This window comes from Saccostrea echinata, unplaced genomic scaffold (genome assembly GCF_033153115.1).
Source record: "Saccostrea echinata isolate AGI-Se365-2 ecotype Australia unplaced genomic scaffold, CSIRO_AGI_Sech_v1 ptg000063l, whole genome shotgun sequence".
Taxonomy (NCBI): Eukaryota; Metazoa; Mollusca; class Bivalvia; order Ostreida; family Ostreidae; genus Saccostrea; species Saccostrea echinata.
Genome location: NW_026889812.1, coordinates 525,239 through 535,470, shown reverse-complemented (window position 1 = coordinate 535,470; position 10,232 = coordinate 525,239). Strand labels below are relative to the sequence as shown.

At 34.4% G+C, this 10,232-nt stretch overlaps 1 protein-coding gene across 1 annotated transcript; it reads left to right on the top strand.

Annotated features, from left to right (window-relative positions):
* Positions 1 to 2,086: 2,086 nt before the first annotated feature.
* LOC133175588 (uncharacterized) lies at positions 2,087 to 2,686 on the top strand. Its single transcript, XM_061310706.1, has one exon. It carries the CDS (start codon positions 2,087 to 2,089, stop codon positions 2,684 to 2,686), a length of 600 nt encoding a protein of 199 aa, XP_061166690.1.
* Positions 2,687 to 10,232: the final 7,546 nt, after the last annotated feature.

The following is a 10,232-nucleotide window of genomic DNA, read 5'->3' as shown; positions in this document are numbered from 1 at the left end:
AAGGCATTGACAAAATCTAATAAAAAGCAAAATTTTAAAAGGTATTTATTGTTTAGATTGTAAAAAATATAGCATTTTCCAATATAAAGACAATCTTGCGTCACAAATAAAATGAAATGTAAGCATTTAAGGGAATTAAATACTGACAAAACATCATGAACATATTCACAACAATAGGAAAAATTTTCCAATTTATGATGGTTAGACACTATAAGTCGAAAATCAACCGTATAAGTAGAAATTTTAGCAAGGATTCAATTTCGGCATTTTTAGCGAGGGTGTTGAGATCGCTAAAATTAAAATCAAATACTGATTTTTAATGACAAATCGCTAAAATTGTGTCTTGCTAAAAATTCCACTTATATGGTTTGTTACAGTATATCTATTCGCAACAAAAACAAACTGAACCTCTTTCTGAGAAAAAAAGACGGTACGGGGTAAATTTACCTCCCAGGAATATCACTAATACAGTATTCACTCCTCGTAGAAAACGCGATCTTCAGAAAATAGCGGAATTCTAAAGTGTTACTTTCCTCTCTACAATGACATTGATAAAGTTTATGCATAGTAATTGAAAGCAAAAGCAACCATCTTTATGATAGCAAGACTTTACGGGGTAACCCCCCCCCCCCCCGCCAAAAAAAAAAAAAAATAAATAAATAAACAGTGATGCAGTATGTATAATTTGCAACATATTGAAGGTAGCAAAAATCTACAGGGTAAATTTTCCCCAAAAAGAATATCAATAATACAGTATATGATATTCAAAGCATGATCTAATAGATGGATTGTATGTTGTTTTACGTCCCATTCGAGAATTTTTTACTCATGTAGAGACATCACCATATACCGGTGAAGGGCTTCAAATTTTGTCCTTTACTCGGCACTCAGGGTCATTGAGCTGTGAGGAATCTTTATCGTGCCAATACCTGTCGTGACACGGGGCCTCGGTCTTAAGGTCTCATCCGAAGGATCCGCAACTTTCACTTCAAATTGCCGAAGGCGAAGGAACAGTTGCTACCCAGTTTTTATCGACTTAGGTCAGTCGTGGCCGAAATTCGAACTCACGACCTCCCGATCACGGAGCGAGCGCTCTACCGACTGAGCTACCATGAACGGTTGATCTATTAGAGAGACTTACGGGGTAGATATCTCCTCCAAAAATATCACCTACACAGTACTAATGATTCGCAACATTTTGAAAATAGTATCAATTATTCAAAGTATTTAATATGTAGGTTCATATAAAGTCAATTAAGAATGTTTCGTGCATGATATGTCCTTATCAAATCAAATTGAGCAAATTTAAGGTCATTTCAAAAATACATAAGTCAACAAATTCTAATAAAGAAACATTTTCAAGTTATATTTGAATAAAATCAGGTTTTAAACTTCATACAAATGTCGCTTCTGGACATTTGATATGGATTTTTTTGTCGCCGAAGCGATACGTGGTATGGGTTTTCGGACCGGTCTTTGCTGTGAAGTATCGTGATGACATTTGTATCGCACACTGCAGAATCGTGAATTTACTACTAAGTATACGACATATAATGGCATAATATGAAACATATTTCCTGTTCTCGATATATATCTACAGTAATACACACGGCCTTCAAAGTATATATATTGATAAGGATAGAAGAAGGCTTATCGGAGTCGTCGCCGATAGAGACATTATCACGTCGTGAAGTAGGTCGACAAAGAAAACAGCTTATGTCAAATGGCGCAGGCTCTCAATCTACGTGGTCAACATTTCATTACTTGTGAGAGGTGCGAAGATAATGTCCAGTTCTATTGCAGACCGTGTAACATAAGACTTTGTGTAAAATGTGTGTCTCCTCATTTGGAAACGAACGCACCAGACCATAATATTGTGTATTATCACAAACGATTGGAGGCTGTAACAAAATATCTTCACGACCCAAAAGTATTGAAAACAATACCCTGTGGATATCATGCAATGCTCTGCATACGATATGCAGAGAAGAGCCATATATTCGTAAGTTCGCATGTTTCGGATGTTATTAAGCTCTTTCATACAAATGGTACTTTATTAAATACGCTTACACCGCGTTCTTTGGCCATGTATTTGACTCCATATGAGGACGGCGTGTTGTATACAGGTACTGGGGGAATAAGGAGAATCAATAATGATGGTGATCAGTTATTTTTACCAATGGAGGGGAATTTAAGAGGCATTACATTTGTAGAACCTAATACAATATATGTCTGCAAGGGGTCCGAAGTTGAAAAGCATACCACTGGAGGTACAATGCTTCTAAGTGTTAAATACAACGACCAAGGGGACCAGATGTATAGAAACGCTGAAAATATTTCAATAAATGGAAAAGGGGATATTTGTGTGGCTGATTATGATTCCGCTGGGAACACCGATTCTCACTCTGGAGTTACTGTGGTTGATAAGTTTGGGAAATATCGCTTCTCATACTCTACAAAACCTCCCTCTTGGATAATGGATCTTTGTTGTGACTCAGGTTTCCACATAATCATTGGTTATATATCTAACACAATACACGTAATAGACAAAGATGGTCACTTTCTGCGAAAACTGGAATATAGTGGAATTGATAAACCTTGGAGTGTGACCATTGACAATGAAGACAATCTCTTTGTTTCTCAAATGCATGACGATTTTTTAAGAATGATGAAATATATGTACTAATCACTCCTAAGCAGTGTAAGTACAATGCTCCACGGAAACACGTATAATTCATTTTATTAACGGTGATTAATACGTGTAAAGCATTTTCAAAAGTTCATATGTATTTTATTGGAAAGATTGATTGATTGATTGTATGTTGTTTAACGTCCCTCTCGAGAATTTTTCACTCATATTGAGACGCCACCACTTACCGGTGGAGAGCTGCAAATTTTGTCCTATACTCGGCACTTACGGCCATTAAGCAGTGAGGGATCTTTTTCGTGCCAACACCTACTGCGACACGGGACCTCGGTTTATACGGTCTCATCCGAAGGACCGGTCTCCACGTCCCACAGTGGGATTCGAACCCGCGACGTAAGGATCAACTCCTTACTTCGCGACTCTAGAGTAGACGCTCTAACCACTGCGCCACGCGGGCGACTTTATTGGAAAGAAAAGTTTGTTAAAGCTTTCATGCACTTAGTTTTTGTCAATATATTTGTTTAAATTTTCAATTGATATAACTTTAAATTCACCGGATAAAATCTGACTTTAAGGTTTTTTAGGAGAGTATTACAAAATGATACATTTTTTAAATAGCTACCGTCCCATTCCATTACTCCTGTTCGGCAGTTTGATTTTTCCCATACAAGATACCCGGATAATCAAAGCATCATGATAAGTGAATGAGTTCTAAATGAAGTCCATGCTTGATGCAATACACATGATATCAACTTTTTCTTTTTTTCCTTCGAATAACCACTGACGAATTTGGTTATTTAAATGGTATTGACTGATAATTTTGAAAATTAAAAATATTATCAACCGGCCAATTTAATAACAATATAATTTTTTTTGATTAGTTTAGTTTTGTTTTAAACGAAACACAAGTGTATTTTATGAAATATTTATGACAGATTAAATGGGATTGCGTAGTAGGCTGAGCTAATCTGAACCAACAATTAAGTTAGTTTTAAAAGACACAATACACAATGTTAAGTTCAAGTACATTGTTGAGGATTTAAGCAACGTTTTACTGTTTGAAAATTTACAAACAGGATGTTTTCCTTAGAGTGTCGTCACTATAGATCCACAAATAGAATATCTCAAGATTGTGTCCTTCAATGAAGTTCCGGAGACGTCCGGGAGAACTAAAGAATAAAGGCTTCATACCTAACGATAGACAATGATCAAAATTCTGCTTCACAATAAAGTTCAATCAATTAAATAAAGACTTTAGATCCATTCCTCAGTTGGCTCTTGAGCAGGTGACAGGCTTAGTAATTAGCCACATCTATTCCATATGTTTAGCGGGTAGTGAAACATGAGTTATGTCTTTTTTTTCATCTAAATACCTCAATTTAGAAACTGAAAATGTAAATGTGGCTCTCTCAGATGGAGTACCTGAAATATTTTTACAACAATTTAAGGGTATCACACTGTTTTTAAATTATATCTCACTTTTGCATTGCAAACATGCAATTACAAAAAGTGCTCTTCTTTATAATGTTTCAAAATTTGTCTCAACTTTGTAAATAAATGAAAAAAACCGTAAGGACTGCTGATATTCCCTAAAAGATAGTGCTATCTGGAAAAAAGGATGTAGATACATATAAACCAAAGATTTTAACTCACCTTAGCAAAAGGCTTAAGAAAGCTTTTCTGTTCGAAGGGTGTACGTCGTCTGTCGTGTGCTTTGTGTCTTCTGTCGTCAGTAAACTTTGGCCGCCGGGAGTAGATTTGGGCCACAACAGGGTAGCAAAATTTTGCAAAGCAATAGATAGGAAATACCTTTTTTCAAGCTCGATCAGAAATGGTATGATAAGAATATTTATAGTATCAAAAAATGGTAAAATACTTGAAGAAAGTATTGCGCACTTTACTTTTATTATGCCCGTGCAGTTTCAGATTTTACGCTATATTGCCTAATTAATTGCAAAAAAATTGATATCAGTTTACAGTATTTTGAAATGAAATTTTGAGGACCATATGAGTTTAGATAATTTTTTAGTATGTGCTACATTTGGTTTGTTTGCGTTTTCATTTTTTTTTTTTTTTTTTTTGAAACTGTTCCTCATTTGGCTGAGGAAAATATCATTTAGTATGGGCTACGAGATATAATTAAACCCATCCTTAAAATTAGAACCTGAAAGTCCATTCTCTATTTGAAATAAACAGATTGTCCTTTTGCATTCAGATGTGTTAGTCTTCAACCGTAGAAATACCAGGAACTGTGCAAAATAAAAATAAAATCATGACCGCTCCAAAGAAAAGAAGTCTATACAATAATGACCTTCATTTTTTAAACTAACATAGACGGATTCCAGTGTTCTGCCAACCAATTTCCCTTTTGACATTTTTGCAGACTTTTTATATAGTAACATAACACTAATTTTGGGGACTTTTATATCTGATTAAGACAATTATTTTAACCATAAATATTTTATCTCTTTTACCTAAAATGCAGCCATGAATTGTGTTATGATGACGAACAAAACAATTGGAATGGAAAACGTAAGTCAGCATTCGACTTAATGATAGCTTGTACTTACTGACAAGGTCATTGTATCGACCATAGAACTTGCGAAATGATGACTTCAAACGGCTATTGATATCCTTGTTTTATCAACATGTTCTTCAATAGCTTGCCTCTTTTTAGAGAGCGTTCGTATACGTAAAGCATACACTTGCGTATCGAATCAACTGAGATAACCCAATTTGCATGTGATAATGGTGTATTTCTATACAAGGAAGGGAAAATGACGATAGAAAAATTGAAATCATCATGTTTATTATAAAATTTTGTTGTTAGGTTACCATTAACTTCTTTTTTCTAATTAAATATCTAAATATATGAAACAGATGTGTTAGACTCCATCTATTTCATTACAACTCTTAATGTGCTTCTTGTTATTTAATCAAGATAATGATGGTTTAACCCTAACTGGTGCCATTTGTACAGGCCCAGAGGTGCTAATTATACCCTCAGAGGGTATATCTACCCGTCTGCAACAGGTCAGGTGACGGTCCACAGTGAATAATTTTAAAACATAATTAGTTTCATTTCTGCATATTCAAAATCTTTCTATGAAGATAGTCATATCATTTTTAATTGATTTAAGTCAGGAGCTTAGGAGTTTTGTGAACATTAGTAAAGATTTGTTTTTTGGACGTAAAATGGTCATATTGTTTCAGAAAAGCACATAATTCCATAGAAAATTTGACCAACAATACATTTGTGTATTTGTGGATTGTTTCAACTTATAACAGAAACAGGAAAGTTTAAACACTACTTTAGCAATATTGGACTCTACTTGTATATCTGAAATTTGTAACAAATCATATTTTGACTTCTTGCTGTGTCCTCTTGGAATCGAAGACAAGATGGTGAGAAAACTATTTTGCACTGGGATATAATTTTGGCTCAATTATCCGTGACACAACGTAAATCTTATCAATCAATATAACCAAGCTTAAATTTCGATTTTAATTTTGACTATTTGATTATTAATGACAGGTGATACAAACAACAAAAATCGTGAAAATTACAACTTAAATCCTGTTTATATGACATTGCGCTGTGTCAATGATTATAATCTATCATTGATAATGATAGGTTTAAATAATTATGCACACAAAATGGCATAGTCATTCAACCATGAAGCTTGGGCTTGGAGTGTACCAGGTGATTTGGTAGTAGCAAAAACTATTGTTCGAGGTATGAAACATGTACTAAGTTTCATTTCTAAACACACAAGTGTTACAATTCTGAACACCTTTTTTCAACATGTTTAGAAATTTTACATGTTTGGGAGTTAAAACAAAGTGCTTCAACACATTTTTACAGTGTATATGTATTGTAAGTTTTAAATGTTCACATAAAATGTCCATTGTAATTGTTTTAGGGTGTTATCGGAGTTCTCTTCAATGATTTAAATCGTGGGGGTATAATGTAGGTCGATTGCACGATATTTACACATGGTTTACATGCCGCTAAGATGGCGGAGGCTCCTGATCCTCGCGGACAACATTTTGTTACGTGTCAGCGGTGTGAAGACAACGTACAATTCTACTGTGGACCGTGCAAAATAAGACTTTGTGTCAAATGTGTGTCTCCTCACCTGGAAACTAACGCTCCAGACCATAATATTGTGTATTATCACAAACGATTTGGGATGACAACTAAATCTCTTCACGATCCCCAGATAACTGGGACGATACCATGTGGATACCATGCCATGCTCTGCACTAGATATGCCGGAGACGGCCAGATCTGTGTTAGTTCGCACGTGTCGTTTGATATTAAACGTTTTTATACGAATGGGACTTTAGTGAATACGCTTACGCCTAGTAGTTTGGCCATGTACCTGACTCCAAACGAAGACGGCGTGTTGTACACAGGAACTGGAGGAATACGAAAAGTCAACTCTCAAGGAGATGAGTTATTTTTACCAATTGAAGGAAACTTAAAGGGCATTAAATTTGTGCAACCTGATACCATATTTGTCTGCAACTTTTCCAAAGTTGAAAAGTATTCAACTGGAGGAAAACGGCTTTTAGAAATTGAATATAACGACCAGGGAGAGCAGATTTATGGAAGACTTGAAAATATTTCAATAAATGGAAACGAAGATATTTGTGTGTCTGGGTATGCTAACAACCATGAATCCAATCATGTGGTTACTGTGGTTGATAAGTATGGAAAATATCGCTTCACTTACACCCCAACGCCTAAAGCTTACAATCATCCAGTGGATCTGTGTTGCGATTCCTCTCTCCATATTATTATAGTTTCTAATACAATACATGTGATAGACAAAGATGGTAACTTTCTAAGATATTTGTTGTATGATGGGATAAAAAATCCTTGGAGTGTGACTATTGACAGAGAGGACAATCTATATGTTTCTGAAATGCATGACGATTATTTACGAATGATGAAATATATGTATACTGATCAGTTCTTGGAAGTACTCTTACATAGTTCCATGGGATATTTTAGCGAACATTCTTGTAATTGTACTCATATATCATTTTATAATATATTTTTTCTTAAATAAATCAAATGCAAATTCATACATCGCCGTCATATATGTGCATGATTATTATTTGCAATTATTTCCCTTTCTTTTTTCTTTCCTTAAAATCAAAGTAAGTCTTTAAAGAGTCTCAAAGTCCCCTGACTATTTTGACATTCAAAGGGTTGATAATTTAAAGTAAGAGAAGAGGAAACTTTAGGGGTACTCTACAACAACATACTCAAGAAGTGGTGTTAAATAATATGTGGATAATATATGAAACTGAAAATTCTTAATTGATAAAAGGTCGTCGATATATCTTAATGTCGAATTGAAGGCCACAGCAAAAGATGCCTTCCTTTCATGTAGAAGTTTTTAAATAGACTCTACTTCATATGAAACAAAACCAGATCTGCTACAGTGTAATAACGGGGCACAATAAGTACCCACGGAATTTCCAACAAATTGTTGGAAGGCCTGGCCCCAAGACCATAAACTGAGAATAGACTTAAGTCAAAATTTTGATTTTTAATATCTTGAGTTTTATCTAATCTATTTGCTTAAAATTCTGCAATTTTATATAACATTTCAATTCAAATACATGATGAAAATTTTGTTTCATTATCAAAATTATTTCAGAAGTTATATAGGTTTGAAATTTTGACTCAAGTCTGTTCTCAGTTTATGGTCTTGGGGCCTGGTCTTTGAAAACTATGAATATATTGTCAATGAGAAACTCAAGCATCTTTTTAAAATCAACTTCGGATTGATAAGATATAAGATATATCGACGACCTTTTATCAATTAATAATTTTCAGTTTCATTCCCACGTTGGTTCGATAAACAATTTATTACATTTTCAACAGTGAAATACCGTGATTTATTTATTGAATAAAAGTGATATTCTCTCACAGTGTGAAAGGATACCAAAATGATATTCTCTCACAGTGTGAAAGGAAATCAAAGTAAGTAAAAATTAATTTCTGGCCTGTCATAAGATAGAGATATTAACTAAGCATCTTGATAGAGCTAAAACTGCAAATTTCTTCCCAAATATGTAGCTAAAATCCATGCTATGTAATGTTTTCAATCACGTAACTGCAGCGCTAGGCTATGACGTCTCAACCGCTTAACTATGACGTCAAGCCTATGACGGTGTTAAGAAAAGACAGAGGCAAAGGGAAAATCAAAGAAAATGTAATAAACAGAAAATTCAATGTTTTGTAGATGAATATGGAATTTATTTCACGAGTGGGACAGGATTTTTTTTATATTTTCACTCGTGCTTCGCACTCGTGAAAATATCAAAAAATCCTGTCCCACTCGTGAAATAAATTCCATATTCATCTACAAAACATTGAATATCCTCTATGTATCTCATTTAAAATATCTGTTCCATATATGAGTGTTTCCCTTGAAAAATGACATTGATAGTAACAGGGTTGGGGTCAATTACTTGAAAATGTAATTAAGGCTGACCTGCTTTTCCACGATTTTATTTTCGGAAGCTTGTTGCTTTTTCCGCGACAGCTCTATACTGCTTTTCCACGAGTGGTTTTCTTATATGTCATGTGTTATATCCTTTTTTTATACTTCCATTCCGCGATTTTTAAATGGTCCCGCTTAGCAATTAATATCAAACGGTTGCCGATATTTACCTGCATTTACCTGTATTTCAGTCCCCAAAGTGTTCTACTCGGTAGTGAGTCCTTACTCACATGGTGATAAAAAATGAATGAATCTCACATTTCACACTCGTCGGTGATAGGTTTTAGATGTTTTAAACTATGGAAATTGTTCATACAGAAACAGAAACAAATCAGGGGAACAAATGGATTTACATACAAAAAAAAAATAAATGTTCTAAAGAACGGGGATGTGTCATAGCGATATAGCGTTGATAAAATCTGCAAAGTCACGATTACAACTGATGCTGAAGGAATTACGGTGTTGAAAACGAAAAATACTCACAACCACCTCAGTAATGTGATCCTACTGCTTAAAATCTTACTTTTACCTCCCCGGAGTCAGCGCGGGGGGGGGGGGGTTAACCTGGTTAACGGAGGAGATACGGGGAAAAAAAAGTCGCGGAAAAGCAGTAAAACTTGTCGCGAAAAAGCAGGATTTTTTTTCGCGGAAAAGCTTTGTCGAATCGCGAAAAAGTGAGGCTGCGGTAATTAAATACTTTTAAATACACTGATAATTTTGTCAATTACTTGCAATTACAATTCCATTGAATTTAGCAAATGTAATAAATTACTCTAAATCACTTTGAAGAATGTAATTACATACATATCAATTACTTTAGTTTTATTTCCAAAAATTTTGAAGCAGCAATATTACATGTATTTAATTTGACCTTTCCTATTGCCCTGGTCATTGTGTTCATGCTGTATAAACATTATTATAGGCATTTAATTATTGAATAAATACAAACTCATGCCAAACGGTACTGGTATGCATCATGATAAAACACCTTCTTTTCTTTTTTTAATATTTAACTTGAAAAATAAATTATTTGAAATGTAATTGGAATGTAATTGACATTT

Bases quoted from the DNA above. Each gene is read 5' to 3' on its own strand.
- LOC133175588 (XM_061310706.1), top strand. From the start codon at position 2,087: ATGTATTTGACTCCATATGAGGACGGCGTGTTGTATACAGGTACTGGG.